The 18,049-nt window shown below is 34.8% G+C and overlaps 1 protein-coding gene across 1 annotated transcript; it reads right to left on the reverse strand.

Moving 5' to 3' along the window:
- Nucleotides 1-3,489: 3,489 nt before the first annotated feature.
- Nucleotides 3,490-15,542, reverse strand: p2rx3a (purinergic receptor P2X, ligand-gated ion channel, 3a). The gene is made up of 12 exons (XM_038292564.1): nt 15,392-15,542; nt 12,404-12,539; nt 12,222-12,293; nt 11,899-11,968; nt 10,681-10,765; nt 10,519-10,596; nt 10,260-10,386; nt 8,309-8,445; nt 8,119-8,212; nt 7,430-7,495; nt 7,270-7,347; nt 3,490-5,853 (listed from the first exon to the last, which is right to left on the reverse strand). The coding sequence occupies exons 1-12, from the start codon at nt 15,523-15,525 to the stop codon at nt 5,788-5,790; spliced, it is 1,143 nt and encodes a 380-aa protein (XP_038148492.1). The 5' UTR covers nt 15,526-15,542; the 3' UTR covers nt 3,490-5,787.
- Between the last annotated feature and the right edge of the window lie 2,507 nt (nt 15,543-18,049).

The following is an 18,049-nucleotide window of genomic DNA, read 5'->3' on the forward strand; positions in this document are numbered from 1 at the left end:
CTATCTATCTATCTATCATCTGTCTGTCGATTATTATTTTTAGTTTCAGATCAATACTTATGTACTTACATCTCCTAACATGAACAATTTGTAAAGTTTTTACAATTAGCATCTGAAAAAGGAATAGCTTGAAGAACCCAGCTTCTTCCACTTGACTATGGATTTACAAAAGTGTTATCGTTCAGTTTTCTTGCACATTCAAATAGGCTTTAAAATTAAGGGACAGAGATTCATGTAAAGTCTGCAGTTTTCAAATGCTCATTAGCTTTCAATAGGTCACATTACAACTAATTTTCCTCTATTGACCATAATACTCATTATCATAGAGAAATCCTTTAAAATACTGAAAAATAACATACTATATAAATATATGATATCTATAAAAAATTATCTTATAATGTATTAATATAAAACTTTGTGTTTATGATATTATTTATTTGTGAAATATATAACTTGTATATATCTGCTCCAGTTTGAGTTTAGTTTGATTAGCTTTTAATCTGAATGTTAATATTAATATTAATTATATTATCTCTGACTCGTCTTTCATGTTTCCCTGTCTTCCTTCTTAAAGGCTTGTTTTTTCTTGTTGAGCAATTGCTTTCAGACCACTTGTGATCCATGGTAGGGCTCCGCGATGTGGCTAAAGAATAAAATCTTGATGATGATTTAAGATTTTAACCGATTTAAATATAAGTATTAAAAAATACATGCTTGTATTTTAAATTAGGTTTACTTTATTCAGAAATATTTTGTGCAAAGTAGCAAATTTTTAGCCAACAATAAAGGCATTGAAAAAAAATGTAAACTTAACTTCATAACATCTTGTGCAAGTAACACAAATGTTTACCCAAAAATAATTGTACATATTTTTTATCAGTAAAAAATGTACACCTATATATTCAGTACAGATGCAAGAAAAAAAAGAGACTCATTTGCAGAAATATAGAATTTATCGAACAGTCAATAACTTGTATTTATTTTCTGGGAAGTAGGTGGTTTATAAACAGCAGCTGTTGAGAGCCCAGTTCACATCGTTATGATGCACAGTTAAACTCATGTAGGGCTGAAGAGATAGACAGAACCAAAGGTCTGTAGTAGATGCAAATAACAAAGCAGAGTCCACCTTTTCACAGAGCGCTTGTCGTGTTTCGACTCACCGGGTCATATTTTGGAGAAGCCAGGCTTCTCTACTCAGTCACTGGGCACCATGTCCATCCTTATATGAACATCAACAGCATCGGTCATCTGCTTCCATCGCACACTAAGCTTTTCGTACGGCACACTTTAGAAAATTAGACGTCCAGGGTTTATGGTCTTTTCTTGTCGTGGTCGTGTTTGTCTTTGCCCTTGCCACTGACGTTGCACTCCCAAAGCTGAGAGCCCTGCTCCCATTCTGTGGGGCGCCTTTGCTGGAGATGCTGAAACAAGTTAGTTGCACACTACTGTAGTCTGTTCCACATTGGCCTGGTCAATGCCGTACCACTTCCATATAATCGACGAAACACAAATCCCTTTTCTGGGTACCAACCCTTCAGACTGGGCAGCAGCCATGGCGTGAGTAGACAGTACAGCATGCTATAGTGCGGAAAGAGGCGGCAGAAGAAAACGCTTAAGTAAAAAATGCAGAAGTAGAGAAGTTCTCAATTTTACGATTTAGCAAAATTTCAAATCGTGGACTTTAAAAAACACGAATTAACCAAATTAATTTGATTTATCGCCCAGCCCTAATCTATGGTTTATTATTTGCGAAGCATTTCACTCTTCTGGTAGGGATGGTGTTATCTACACAGAAGTTTATATAGTCAGTCACACACTCAGTCATTGCATTGATGTCCTCTCCATGTTGGTGACACAGTACATCCCAGTCTGTAGCCTCAAAACAACCTTGCAGGGTTTCTTCAGCTTCCTGTGACCATCTTCTTACAGTTCTTTGTAATGCAGGTTGTCTCTATTAAAGTGTCTTATAATCTGATCAGAGAAAAACAAGATTGTGATCTGATTTTCCCAAGATGGGGTCTTACTTAAGAGATGTAGGAGTTATTGACATTAGCATAAAACAAGTGCAAAGTTTTGTTTTCTCTGGTACAGCAGCTGATAAACTGCTGGAACGTTGGCATTGTAGAAGAGAGTGAGACATGATTAAAATGACTAGTTATTAAAATAAATGCATTTGGCTGTTGTGTCTGCAGATTAGCAACAACAAAACTGATTACATCACATGCAGAAGGTGGAATATAAAAGGTTGCTAACAGAACACTGCTGAACTCTCTGGGGAAATAATATTGCCAATTTTATTTTTGGAAAATTGCTGTAAAAATTCCTCCTGTTAAAATAGATCAATTAACTTACCTTCTGTTTTATATTTATCTTCAGAATATCACTCACAAGTCATATGAATTATCTAATATTGGCAGGTCTCTGAATCAATGCAATTTCTTATTCTTGTAAATCCATAAAGTACAGTTTTCATTTTTCTAGTTTTATATAGAAAATTGTATTTTTTGTTTTTAAACCAATAAAACAAAGAGAAATATACCAATGACACGTCCAACCACTTATCTTCTTTAATGTGATCACCAGTTGCTTGAAATTGATCCAGATCTTGCATGTCTCTGATAACCAAAACCTCCATCCGTTCTGTTTTACCCTCCATCTTATCACTGCTTTACAGTTTGTTGTCCAGGTGTCTTGAAGATTCTTTCATTTTCCATGATTCTTGCTTTTATTGCAATTGCAGCATTTGTTCTTGTGAGATGCTAATTCATATTTACTCCAAAGGGTATACCCTTTTGCTTGTTTTTTTTAAATACAGTTTTATGTTTTCTGTTCACAAATTCACACAGATCTTCAATCTTCTTGTCCTTTTATTGGATCGCAGCCTTCAGTTGCCTCACTTTATTTCCTTCTGCTTCTTCACTTTACTTAGTTACATTAAGATCAATGACTCTTTCCCGTCATCCATGTCTTTTGCAGTAGATTATTTCACCTTTGCTTTGGATCTCGTATTTTTACTGCTTCTCTAACCAATGCCCTCTTTGCCCAATGAGTTAAAGTGGACAGCCATGTCTTTGAGTTTTTGCACTTCGGCTTTATTTCCCTTTTTATGATGATGACTTGAAATTTGCTTTGTCTGATGAGGAAGCCATGGTTCTATTTTATAACATAATCCTGCTTTAAAGTTCTGCACAGCTGTCTGCATGACAAACTGTTTTTTACGGGTCTTCATGATTCTGTGTATTCCTCCCACAGAACATTTGGATTCAATAATTTACATACTTTTAAATTTGTGACTTTAAAACTAAAAACTTTATTTTCAGTAGGATAAGCATTTTTAAAACCATAATCTCTTTACCAATGTTTTACTATTGTAGATTTTTGTATTACACATATGATAGCTGTAATAGCTCTACTTATACAGAGAAAACAAATCATAATTCTAATATAAAATAATGATAAGGTGAGTAAAATGCTTAGACTAATTCTAGGGGGAACTGTTACTGAGAAAAATAATGTCAAAAGGAAACATCTGCACACCTGAAAAAGTGTGAAATGTCTTTATTTTAAAGCTTACTATTTTCATCAAACCATTGAAGAAAAAAACAGAGAGCTAAAAGAACTAGGAAGGATTGCTGTATTTTTTTAATCTCACATAGATGAACCTTTAATGTTTCAGATGGGGCATCAGGCTTCTTGTTTCACATAAAAAAAATCAGAAACTTTCACGTAAATGACCAAAGATGTACCCTGAGTAGATTAAACCATAGATTAAATCAATCAAATAAATACTAATGAATAGTGACAATACTTGGCCATCAAGACCCATGTTTGCTGTTCCATATACCATATTTGTCCCACCTGAACAAGAATGGACACATAACCCTTTGCCACAATATAGCATGTTCTCTTATCACATGTTTACTTATCACAAAGCATTTTTTTAAGCTGTCAAGTCATGGACTTATAACATATGATTATACACCTCCTAATCAAATATGTATGGGCTATTTATTTAGAGGCGCTAAACAGAATTATTTCGGCACTATTTCTTTTTATAGTGTTGTAATCATCAGACTATGTATTAGTCAGAGATAAGATCAGACACTTAATTTAGTTTAACGTTTATCATCATCATTCAGAGAGACAGAGCACTAATTAGTCTAATTAGTATCCTAATGCATGCATTAAATTGGTTATAATAATATTAACTTGTCTGTAGGCTCTCTCCAAGGTAAATTTAATAGACAATAGACTGACAGAAAGTTTTTCTGTGTCTGCTGAGTTTATGGTATAGCGATTTGGCAGAAAGGGAGGAGACCCAATGCATAGAGAGACCCGAGCAAATGGAAACGGCATACTTTGTGTTGAAAGGAAAAGATTTTGGGGGAGAGCTGAGAAATGAACAAAAGAAAATGACTCGTGTCTTTTTCTCTAGAATTTCCTCTGACAAAGGGTTATGCATCTGTCCATTAGCGGACACAGAAAAACATCTCATATTCACCCTGAAGTGCAGCAATTATGACTCACACTCCATTGTCCTTCCGCCCCTCCCACAAACATGGATGGACACTAGTATTTGTGGGCAGCAAGAGAAGCAAAATCTTCACTTGAGATGAAACATTTTCTTCTATTCTACAAAAATTTTTTAACTTGTATAAATTCCATTTCATTTTTTATTAAAATGTTTTTAACACAGGCTTTTAACTGATTTACAAACAGGTAATTTATCCATTCTAAATAATCCTAAGAAAGAAATCAAACTGATAGCCATAAATAATCTTAAAACAAACAAATTAAATGAAGTGACATTACTGTAACTAAAATAATTTAGATTGATCAATTACAATAGCACGTCTACATTCACTGAACTTATTTGCTCATTAAGTGCTTGAAAACATCCAAAGCACATAATAATGGAATCATTCAAATGTCCTAATAAAATAAAGGATGTTTTAAACTGTAATACTCCATGGAGTGCCTTTCAGTAGTCTAGTTAGGACCTCAAACTTTAGCAGATTTATTGGGATTCTATCTCTAACAGTAGCATAAACAAGATCATAATTGTGCAGCAGGAGGGAAAATGATTTAAAATGTAAAACCTATTGATAAGAAAAATGTAAAAGAAAGACATTACTGACTGAAGACCATCAGTAGCCATGTTTTCAGTTTATCTCAAGGCATTTAGGGGGCAGAGAATATAGACATAAAAGCATAGTCATGTGTTAAAATAGCCAAATCAAGGCCCTGATGCAAGGATTAGAGACTGATGTTTCAACAAACTCTTCCTATCCAGCCTGACAAAGCTTTGGGTACCTTGCAAAGAAGAATGGGTAAAAATTTTAGTCTTTTGTTGTAAAAAAAGCTGGTCAAATTATTCTTTGAAGTTGTTATTGCAGTAAAAGCATGGCGTTGACTCCGGCAGCTGAAAAGCTTGCACCAAACCTTTTAACATATAGACTATATTATGTTGGCCTTTGCCAAAAATTTTCAATAGATCACATTTAAGGTTTTGGTGCTAGCAAAGGGAGACCTTTGTTCTGCTTTGGGTTAACCCAACTCCAGTCTTCTACAAACTACTGTGAACTACTTATGGGTCATATTCTTCCTTCTTTATCTTCTTATGATCAACTTTACTCACATTATTAAATATCCACAAACCAACATGATCTTGAGCGCTGGAGGAAATAGTATGAATTATTTTACAGTAAAGAGACAGAAAAGTCATGAGATTTTTCCAGTTTCTCTCAAATTGCAGAGTGACAGAGAATCAGAGGAGCTGGTATTTCCTCATTTGACCGACAGCTGACTTCCTGCGCTTGGGGTGAGGGCTGCACGAATCATAGCTTCTGACACCTGAAAAAACAAAATAATTAAAAACTTACCAATACAAACACAACAGACACAACTGAGTGGAATGACACTTTTGCTAAAAGTGTCATTTTTCAGGAGAAAGATGACACTTTTAAACAATTAAAACAATTGAATCCACAATTTGAATTATGTCTAATGGGGCTCTGTAAAAGTAGTTGGTCATGTATGTTCAAAGACATCTGGATGTTAATGACATCTCATTTTTAAAATCAAAGGCTTTACTGTAGCTCTGGCCGCTGGCACAACAGCTCCAATTCTTGAAGGAAAGTTTTGTACAAAGTTTATACGCATGTTTATGGGAATATTTGACCATTTTTCCGGAAGAGCAAAGTCTATATCAGTCACTCAGCCCTGTAAGGAGAAGGCCTGCCATACAGTTTCATCACCCATCTTTAATGTGTTTTATGGAGTTTATTGAGGGTCTCTTTTATTCTCTAATATGGGGGCTGGCTCGGAGCTCATCTGCCTCCCTGTGTGTTTCCTGGCCGGGGCCACCTGTGGAGCTGGTTGACGGTTGCCTTTTGTATCTCTTCTTCTTTTTCTATGTCTGATTCTGTCTCCTTGAACCCCAGTCAGCCTCAGCAGATGGCCGCTCACACTGAGCCTGGTTCTGCTAGAGGTTTCTTTCTGTTAAAAGTGAGTCTTTCCTCTCCACTCTCGCTACACTCATGCTTGATGGCAGGATTGCTTTCGAGTCTTTGACTCAATGCAATCAGCTGGTTTTCCTTAGATAGAAAAGTTTGAAGCAATCTGACTGTAAGATCTGGTTGAACTGTCTCTGTAAAGTGTCTTGAGATGACATATTTTGTGAATTGGTGCTATATAAATACACTGAATTGAATTGAATCATGAGTTTGTTAAGCCCAATAAAGTTTCACATTGTTCCTACAGATTCATAAAACTAAACAAACAAAATTTCATCACATACTGTACTCAATCATTTATAGTCCCTCTTGTTTGAGCTAAAGAGGTCAACAAAACTGCTAATAAAACGTCCTAACAGTGCATCAAAACTTTCACCTTCACCCAATAGTCAGCCAATGTTTCTTTTGGTGAATGCTAATTTCAGACCTATCCACCGGGTTTCCACACACAGAGACATGACGTGAAATTGTACTTTAAAACACTGCATTGTTTTAGTTTTTGCATTACACTCACGGATGTTATGTTGAATGTCTCTAAACCACCTATATGCATTGGTCAAGAGCTGATATGAATGCCACATGAAATAAAGTTTTGCATGGCTCACAGTTCTCTAAGTTTGTAATTATCTTCAAAATATTTAATTTGACATCAGAATATTATTTCTGAAATTGTATTTTGCTACTCTTTGGCTTTCAATCAACACTTCTCTCTTTCTCTCGGCATTCTTACTTCACTGTATTTGTAATAAATTACCTCCTCAAACTTCTTTTCTTTATACTGTGCGGCTCCTTTGATACAGTTCAGTAAAACCAGATCACAGAGAACAGTACCCTGTCAGACAAGGATTAAAAACATGTTAAAATCTGGCAATTAAAAGAACGGCCCATTCTAGCCTCAGTGCAGAACTTCATACCATCCCAATCGAGGTTAAAGCCGCCATCACATTTATCACTGTTGGAATTAAGCTGAATTTTCTTGCCTGGAAGACAAATGGAGGAAGATACATCACCATTTTAGGACATAATCAAATCAGGCTCTTTTTCCAAACAAGTTCAAATATTTTGTTTTATTTCTTAAAAATTCAAAACACACATATAGGCTACAGTCTTAGTGTTAAATATTAGCTGTGTGCAATAACTTAATTATAAAGAAACAATATTTATCATATCTTGCTTAAATAGCAACAGTTTAAAGGTACATATATATTTAAAACCAGAGCTTTTATTTTTGCCTTCACTGTTACTTAAACACACGTACACCCTCAAACAAAAGATAATAGAGGATAGATGGTTGTCTGTCCTGTGCGTCCTGTGATTGGTATTAAATGGATTGATGTTTGTGTGAAGGGTGGTTTGTTCCTCTTTTTTCAAAGTGACCAATGATGGACATGAAGCCAGCTAGTGATTAAGAAAACACATAGAATAGAAAATCCCTTTACTGTCCCACAATGGGGAAATTGTGTGACATAAAGCATTTACATAAAGCAAATAAGTTATATTGTGTTTTTATTTAGATTTAGCTGGTCTTTAAAAAAACAAACATTTTTAAATAGTATTCAGTGGACATCCTTTCTCTTCAGAAAAAGCTGTTCATGAAACTCACTGTGCCAGTCACTATGACTTCAAAACGAACTGCAAATGCTTTGTGAAGAGTCCTAAAATCTGTTCCATCCAATGCTTTGTAGTATTTGGCAAATCTGGATTCAATGACAAGAATAAGGTGTTCTTAAGCATCAAGAAAAAAAAAAGGTAAGGAGAATCCCACAAAAATATCCCTCTGCACCGTAGCCTACCTGAAGTTATACCCTTTTGAGACTTTGTTTTTCTCGAAAGGAGAGTTCAATTTAGTAAACGAATACCGCGGAACACAGGAGTCGAGAGCTTCGTCCAGGTTACAAATCCACTCGACTTTTATTCCTATTTCACCACCCTGTCAAATAAAAGGTAGACAATAAAGCTTAGAAGATGTGAAATAAAAAAACTCCTTTTTAAAACACAGTTTTTTATAACAGACATGTTTATCCCTACAGTATATCTTAGGGATGCAGACTATACGATAAATGTATAAAAATTCTGATTTTGACTTAAATCTCTCAGTTTCTATTAGTCAGTTTTTTTGTTTCTCAAATGTTTTTGTGTTTTAACTAGTGTTGCACCGATACCGATACCAGTATCGGACGGGGCCCCGATACTGCCCTAAAATGGTGGTATCGGTATCGGCGAGTACCAACAAATAGGGCAGCGATACCATTTTGAGAGCCATAAGTTTATTCAACTATTGTCACCCACTCCTGGTAGGCAATAAAAAGTTGTACTGGATTCACTTTGTATTAGAGTTTTTCCTGCTTCACAAAGGTAGGCAGCAGCTTGACAAAGCCATGATGGCAATTATTTTACATTATTATGGTATTGGTATCGGCCGATACTACACAGCCAGGTATCGGTATCGGCAGAGATGGCAAAAGTACTCACTTTCCGTACTTGAGTAAAAGTACAGATACTTGTGTTAAAAAATACTCTGGTAAAAGTGGAAGTACTGATTAAACTTCTTTACTCAAGTAAAAGTAACAAAGTACAGGCTTGTAAATAAAGTAGAAACCACTTTTTTCATGCAGTTGCCTACATTTTAAATGGATGTCTGCCAATAGGACTAGATCTCAGTTGTGTTCATTTTCAATCATCTCGTCGTCCATGCTACTATGCTAACGCCACCGCCACCAAGCTGCAATGATTTGCTGCGAATGAATACGCCGAATCTGTCGATTCATCTTGTAGTGGTGCGTCAAATGCAACGTAGATTCCCATCCAATTAGATTGAATTTAGTATTGATGACGTGAAAAATAATAACGGTAACTCCATTGAAACGATTCAAAACTAAAGTAACGAGCCAATTTTTTTAAAATGTAAGGAGTAGAAAGTACAGATATTTGTGTAAAAATGTAAGGAGTAGAAGTAAAAAGTCGCCATAAAAAAAAGTAGTAAAGTAAAGTAGAAATATCAGAAAAATCTACTTGAGTACAGTAACGAAGTATTTGTACTTCGTTACTTCCCATCTCTGGGTATCGGTGCCAAAAAATGGCATCGGCACAACACTAGTTTTAACAATTTTGGTTTGTTTGTTAAGGAGTTGTCTGGTAGCTTAAAGCTTTAGTGCTTTGTATTTGCTTTTCAGTTCTGTCCTTTTTTATTTTTTTTTCTGGTTATTTGGTTTATTTGGTTACTCTTGAATTGGTGTTAGTCCGTATTATCATTTTGTGGATTGGTTCAGATCTCTCTATATTCTCTCTGTGTTAATTAGTCTGCCTCCCATAGTCTGGTACAACCCATTCCCCTGGTTAGCCCCATTCTGATGTCCCTAGCATTTGGTAAGTATATTATCCTGCTAACTTAGGTCTAATTTCAGAACAGCAGAAACATATGAAATGTTTTGTGTTTCTACAGCTTGGTTCTTCTTTTTTCAAGTTATCTTGTAGGTAAATATATGAGGATAATATCGTAAAACATGTCTTTTTTTTTTTACTAATTTGGTTTTTGAGTCCTTATTTTCAGTCATTTTCTAAGTTGAAGGTGAAGTTTCCTGTAATTTAAATATCTCTATTTATTAAAAAGTAATCTAGACATTACTCAGGTTGTAAATTTTTCATATCAACGTTTAGGTCAGTTGCTTTTCCCAAGCATACAAAATAAACCAGACTCATGTTTGATCGAACCATTTAGCTCTGAGATAAGGAGAAATATAAGACCTCTGATGCAAGCTTCTCCACATCCTGCTGTAGTTCATTCAGAATATAGCCCACTCGAAAGATGGGACAGAAAGAATCTGTGAGCTTGTCATAGCGGCACTTGAAATTATCTCCTTGAATATTTCCTCTGAAAAAAGAAAAGGTTTACACACATATCAAGGATCAGATTTTGAAATTATACATCTGATTGTTTTAACACTTTTGCTTCACACTTATTCTAAGCTAAGAAAACTATTTTTAGGAAATAGAAATGACCCACCTGGAGACATTGAAGAGGGGGAAGCGAATGCTGTTTTTGATAAAAATAGTGAAATTCACAAATTCAGCCATTGTCGTCCTGTAGACGGTAATAACATTAAGATTTTAGTGACAGAAATAAATCAGGCATGTGCAAACCTGTGTGCGTGTGGCTGAATCTCACGTGTTCTTTTTGTCATCCTCTGCTGGACACCATCCTTCAATCTCACAGTAACCAACAGGTGTGTTGCATACACCTGTTATTCTACCTTTTAGAGAAAAGACAGAAATCTATTGCCAATTTGTGATGAATAATAAAAAGGCTGTGTAAGGGGACATTTCCACAGGACAGTTTATGTGTCTAAGATGAGAAACCTGGGACATCCACAATAGAAACCAGAACACATTAGTGGTGTAATTACAAGTCACTAACAAACACAGGAAGCAAAGTTGAGCATTACAATAAATTAACATATATAACATGTTTCCACATGACATATGTGGCTGCCCTAACAGGCCTGGGGTCTCATGTATATATAAATAAAATGTGCAGCTTTTATACGAGAATTTAGCAAGTAACAACTTTGGTCTGTAAATAAATGTGTTAATGAATTAGTTTTAATACATGGCAGGGGATCTTTCCCTTGTCCAAATAACCATAAAGTTAAAAAAGCAAAAAATAAATGAAGTGAAATAGAGGCCTGGAGTCCTGATTTGGAGGCACATTTGCGCATCTTAAATTAGTTGCACCATTATTAAATCAATATGCTTTATATTTAAATCTACATTTTGCTCTTCTGCCAATATTAGTGCAGTTGATAGCCTATCTATTCATGGGCAGTTTATTAGAATTTTATACATCTGAGCAACATAAAGATGAGGTAAACCCATACAGCCGTAATGAGAACTTAGAACTATTTCCTTCTACAGCACTGGGACAATGTTCTGGCTAGAGCTCCAAATGTATGACCTGCTATTCCGTAAAAATTCAAAAAAATATCCACTGGACTTGGTTTTCAAGATTTGAAGACGTTTCGCCACCTCTCCAGGAAGCTTTCTCAATTCAAATGTCTGGATCCGCAGTGAGTTTGAGTCTTATATGGATAAGGCCTTGTATTGCTTGGAAACATGCAAATGCGAAACGTCTTCAAATCTTGAAAACCAAGTCCAGTGGATATTTTTTTAATTTTTACGGAATGACTATGACCTGGATGACTGAGAACCTTCATCAGCATATGACCTGCTATGTAAACGTGGACTGTCTACATCTTGTCCACATTAGGGATCTTCATATCTAGCTTTTAGTTTATGCTTATTGACAAAGAAGGTGCCCCTTGAAAACGTATATTGCTTCCCAGCTCACAGACCAAAGTAGATTTATATCCACAAATGTTAGGCTCACCGTTGGCTTGATTGGAGTCAAGATGTTTCTCACAGTCTTCATCTGTGCTACAGTTAAACTTTGTGTCTTTCTGAAATGAACACAGAGAGAAAACGTAAACATCTGGTATATCAGTTTCTCTGATGTTTAAAAAAGATCTGCACACCTATGAAAATAAAACCAAGTAGTATGTTCAGTTAGGGATTTTACAGGACAAACAGTAACATTCAGCAACCATTCACTATTTTACCACCAGGACTGATAAATTAAGAAAAGGTTTTTTTCAAGTTAACTGGTAAAAATGAGAAAAATCCAGGTTTAAAATGTACTAAATGTGTCCTCACCTCTGGACATGTTCCTTGTACCTGGTTGTCAGTGGTTATTATATTAGTGATGATGCTAAACACACCTTCACCCTGAAACACACCACAGCACACATTTGTTGATGTAAATATGCATTCAGAACAAGTAAGTGTGGTTACTGCTTTTTCTAAGGACTTTAAGTGTGTAGTTTTGTGTTATACACCTGAGGAGGGTGGATGTAGTCAGCCACATCCATTATTTTGCTATTAATTTTGCCAAAGCCCTTGACTTTAGTGATGACGGATGACTCGATGGCTGTATCGGCCACCTGGTAAGCTCTTTCATACAGGAAGACATAGCTGCATGACAAATAAAGCAACATACAAGGTTAGGCTCAGTTTCAGATCTTGCCTTTCAGTCAGCAAAAAACATTTGTGAAATCAGCTCTATGTTTGGAGGATTTCTGCTAATCTGTTCTAAAATGTCACTCCAGCTTGTATAAGGGGTTACGAAAACACCTTCATGATGCAGATGTTTTAAATGAATTTTCCTCTAGATGTGTGGTTGCTGGTTTTACCTTTAAATCAGAAAATCGAGGAGACTTCAAGAGTAGCTAAACTTATTAAAGGAATTTTTAGCAAATAAATGGTATGAATGGGGCTTTATAAGGTACTCAGATTATATAGTCATAGCAAATTTAATCTCACTTTCCTTCATCCTGATCATCCACCCCACCTCATCCCCTCTGCTAATCCTCACACTTCGGTTGGGGTACTTTTAATTGTCGCTCCACTACGTTACAAAGTCAAGTATTGTACTTTCTACTCCACTACATTTGGAAGAAGTTGCGTGTTACTTGTTTCTTTTGGCTCAGCTAAGCTTTATAATCTGCTGCTGCTGATTTTCTTTCTTGAAGAAAGTTTTGACATGTAAGATAGCAGCCCTTAGGACTGAATTTGGACACTATTGTTTTAGAGACATAGTTTCTTAGTTTTATTAAGGCGTTACCATGTGGCCAAGTTCTTCAGCAGTTCTCAAATTAGCAATTTGGTTTGTTTGTGGTAATAGATTCAACATTAAACCTTCATTCTATTTTTTGTGCCATTTTATGCTGAAGTTCTTTACAAGTGGTTTAGAAGATGTAGCAGAGTGGTTCTGCGCATCAGGTGGTTTGTACAGAAATGTGCAGATATTAGAAAATGTCAACTGTACTTTTGAATACTTAAGTACTTTTAAATTGATGTACATTTGGATCCTTCAGTATTTTTAAAAGGGAGTACCTCAATAATTTAATCTGTGTAGATGTTTGACCGAGTGACTTGCCCTTAATTTGAAAAGGTAAATAAGATGATCTGGCAATGGAATAAACATTTTTTCACTTAAAATACAGTAAGTATATATTATGCACTTATAAAATAATGGATTTTTTTTTTTCTTTTTTAAAAAGCAGATCATCTTTATGTGTTGGCAAATTGTCTTACCTACGCAGAACAGGGGGAATAAAAATAATTTCAAGAAAAGTTGACCTATTAAATATGAACCGCTTTACAGGAGAGAAGTAGGGTGTAGTGCGAGTATTGTAATCAAGCCTTTAAAACACTTTTAGCATATCAGTCCATGCAATGTCATTTGTTGGCAAACTGTTGTAATTACATATTAAATAATATATGATAATATTCATGCTAACATTGCTGGCACCATATCAGAAATGCCTCATTATTTTAGATTATATCGCTACTCCATCTACAGTATTAGCAACTTAAAACTATATAAATTGTTAAAATGTTGATGTATTGATTTAAATGTAAAATGTTACATTTTGATTAAATGTTCTTTAATAGAATAGTCGTAGTACTATTGATTTTAACTCTCAAGAGGAAAGGAAAGGCAGTTGGGTAATTCTGATCCCTGTGGGCTTCCTGGATACTGTAGCTGTAGGCCTGCTTGAATTAAACTAAATTCACTTTTGCACTACCAACTTTTATAATCCTTTTAAATAGGACACAACTTTTGCACCATTACTTTTTTCTTTTTTTCTCCTACATTGTGTACATTCTAATAACTGCTGCACTTTATGCTGGTGATGTTTATCTGACTCCAACTGCAATATAATCACACTGTTATAAGCTGTAGGCAACGAAATACAGACAATACAGTTTGTCTAAGTCTAAGACTATGAATAATATGAATGCTGAGCAGATCTCAGGCTGAGGAAAACGTTGAGCTCTATGACAGTGTCTTAGCAGGAAGACGTCCGAGACAATAGATTTCTCTCAGAGAGCGTGTCAAACTGATGGCTATCAATTCTGCCAGGGAATTTCCAGACAGAAATTATGGATCCTTTAAATACTACATGCTTTCTACTTCTTATAGCAGTAAATCAGTCATTTAATGATATGGCAATGAGGGTGAATACTTTTTCACAAAGACGAAGGGTCATTTATATTATCTATCAAATAAGAAGAATCAATCCTCTGAAAACAATATTTTATATATTTTTTTTATCTTTAAATGTCCCAACATTTGTTTATGGATCTGAAACATTTGTGTAACAAAAAAGAAATTAGTAGGACAGCAAATTAGAGTTTATAGCACTGAATATTTAGTTGTTTTATTTTTAGAATATAAATTTTAAGCATTAATAAGTAGTACAGGTATCAAGAGTTTAAATGTACAGCTGAATAAATACTGCAAAAAATTGAAATAAGTATTTTTTTTCTCTAAATAAGTGCACTCGTTCTTGAATTGAGAAGGTAAGTGAGACACTTTGCCGACGGAACAAGACGATTTACATTTAAGTTAAAAACAAACAATTGCATTGTTGTATTTCAAGTGCATATTATCTAATTATCTTATCTTATGAGTAAAAAGACATCATCATATTTATCTACTGAAATTAAGGATAAATTAACTTTATTTAAGAAATATTTACTTATTTTTAGATTGTTTTAGCAGTGAAGGAGGGATGAGGCAGTGTTTATACAGTGACTTAGGGAGAAACACAAATACATTTTTGTCACAGTTTTGTTTTTTGTTTTCTCTCAAATAAATATTTCAAAGCTTGGAATACATCCTGAGCTGACAATTTTCACAAAAAACGAAACATCAGCTTTGTTTTTTTTTTTCATGCTGAAAAATAAATTACATACTAAAATATTTAAAGTTTTGCATGAAACAGTTTAGATAAAGATATAAAAAAAAAAATACTGACCCGACAAAATATGAGATGATGAGAAGTTGCACCAGCCGGTTAATGATCCCCACAGACCAGCTCTTCACCACCACAGACTTGTTGGTCTCGTAGGTTAAGAAGCTGGTCATGAAGTTCCACGCGTGGGAAGTCATGGCTGTAGGGATTCTTTATTCTGGGTGTTGAACCTAAACCTTTGGAGATCAAAATGACTCTCTCCTGCTTCTAATGCAAAGATCGGAAAAGTAATGATTTCCTTGGTGTGTCTTCTTCTCTGAAAATTATGTTCTCTCTCCTCTGTGTCATTGGTTAATGACATAAATCAGACCTCCCCCTCTTTACTCAAAGGAGTAAGAGGAGGATGTCTCTTTCCCTCTTGACCACAAATCCCAATTTCCCATGCCGCTCTCCACATCTCTGGTGGAAATACATAAACACTTAGCCAGAAGCACAAATCAATAAACCATATTTGCACATTAATTCTTTGCCAGTGTATCAGATTCTTCTTGTAGATTTCTCATATTTTTCTCCTTATATCTTCAATTAGATGTCAGTAATTGTCTTAAAAAGACACCAACAGTTATTAAAAAGCAGATGCATCTTCTTCTCGTCCAAACTTTCTGTTTTTCATTACAGAGCAACTAACTCTAATGTATTTTATTTTGATTTTGAGCAATGAAGATGGGAATAATAAGGAAGTGAAAAAAGAAAATATATATTTTTATACCGACTTCCAAATAAAATGAAACTGTGAAGGACAACAAGGGGGCTCAATTCATACCCAAACTGCCTATGTAGTAGAGTTATGTAGTTTTATGTTTTAGTTGTTTTTTTTTTTTGGCGTAGAACAATGTTTGTTGGAGGTAAAGTTTCCAGTTCTAATACTTTTTAGAGCCACCTTTGGCTGAAAATTGAATTTCTAACGATCTTTCTCCTAGTATTACTTGTATTTTGCTTCATTCATATTTCAATCCAACCAGCTTCCATTTGCCTGCAAGAGAAAACTGTTTCTGCATGTAGGTAAAAAAGAATCCACTTTGGAATCGAAGCAGAGCGCCTTTATTTACATGCTTACTTTCTCCTCTGCACAGATGAATGCTGCTCACTTCTTCATACAACATCAGATTTTTGGAGTGTAATAATTGTTGACATGCAGTTCATGATGTGAGTGAAATGCTCACATCATGAACTGAAATACTCATCATCATGAAATACTAGTTTTGTATGCAGTGATATATATATATATATATATATATATATATATATATATATATATATATATATATATATATATATATATATATATATATATATATATATATATATATAAGCTGTGGGGAAAAATAAGCTATAAAATTAAAATACATTTCTAATAAGTCTATTCTTAATCTATAATTATTATTTATATCATTTCATTGCATCTTTAATTATTCATTTTGAAGTATAACACAGCCACATTATATAATGGCATGGAAAAACGAAAGACACACAGGAAATGTTTAATGTGAGCACTCAGAGCTAAAACTCAACATGCATCCATTTAACTTTTTACTTTTAGAAATCTATATATGAACTATAAAGAAATTGAACTTATGGTTAACAAGGAAAGAGCCTAAAAGCAATGTAATATAGTATAAATTAATAACAATTGGTCATATGATATAGGGCCATTTCTAGACACACTCTGGGACAAGAAACATTATGGACTCTCACATCAGCGATAATGTAACTGAGTGACACTGAGTGTTTTCCTCTCTCTGTGCGCGTCTCTGTATGACAGCATGTCATTTTTTAACTACTCTCCATTATGTTGAGGTCTTCTAACCTTCTATGGAAATAAAAACACGTGCAATGGAGATCGGAGGGGCACAAGCTTTGGAGATGAAAGTAGTTGCAATGTTTATCACCCAGCATGGTGTGTTATTGTGCTGGCTAATTATATTATATCACTTGCAAAAAACATAAAACCAACACACAAGAGCAGATAAAAAAAAAATGATACAAAAAGAAATGAGAAGAAATAAACAGATTTAACTCCCTGCAATGAATTCAGATCTGTTATGAGGTAGCGGGCCTTAGGTCTGTCTGTTTGTCTGGCAAAGTTGACTGAAAAGAAAACATAAAAGTTATTTAAAGTACCTATAGACTTTAATTGATTTAACATGTTGCCAAAGGCAAAAATAAAAGAATATTACACAATAGATGTTCTATGAAAATATATGCTTTCTTTCTATCTAAAAAAAAAAAAAAAATCTAGTATGCATACTTGCATTGCAGGATATAATTATGACAATAAGTTATTCAAATGTACACCAACATGGTTGGACATGCCTATGTATAAACACAACCCCGTGGTCCTTTGCCGCATACCTCTCCCCCTCTCTCATACCCCCTTTCCTGTAAGCCTACTGTCGAAAAATCGAGCCACTAGTGCCGTAAATACAAAAAAGGAAAGCTTTTCTTTACAAATAGAACCTGCATTTGGTAAGGTACTAATAAAAAGAGAAAATAAACATGGGCCAAGAATTGACCACTGTGGAACCCCAACATTGGAGTCTAAGCAAGGAGATGTCACCCTATTCACCACTATAAACAGTTTCCTATGGGACAGTTATGAACTATAAATGTCTGAAATGAGTGACTGGACATACTAAGGCCTCCTTATACTCTTTTAATAAA

The sequence above is a fragment of the Cyprinodon tularosa genome, unplaced genomic scaffold (assembly GCF_016077235.1).
Source record: "Cyprinodon tularosa strain WSP-4 unplaced genomic scaffold, ASM1607723v1 ctg314, whole genome shotgun sequence".
NCBI lineage: Eukaryota > Metazoa > Chordata > Actinopteri > Cyprinodontiformes > Cyprinodontidae > Cyprinodon > Cyprinodon tularosa.

Excerpts from the sequence above, each read along its gene's own strand:
- p2rx3a (XM_038292564.1), bottom strand. The coding sequence starts at position 15,525 with ATGACTTCCCACGCGTGGAACTTCATGACCAGCTTCTTAACCTACGAG. Across the intron at positions 11,969-12,221 it reads TACAAGGAACATGTCCAGAG|AAAGACACAAAGTTTAACTG; the intron begins GTGAGGACACAT and ends TGTTCATTTCAG. Across the intron at positions 5,854-7,269 it reads AAGAAAAGAAGTTTGAGGAG|GTGTCAGAAGCTATGATTCG; the intron begins GTAATTTATTAC and ends TTGTTTTTTCAG.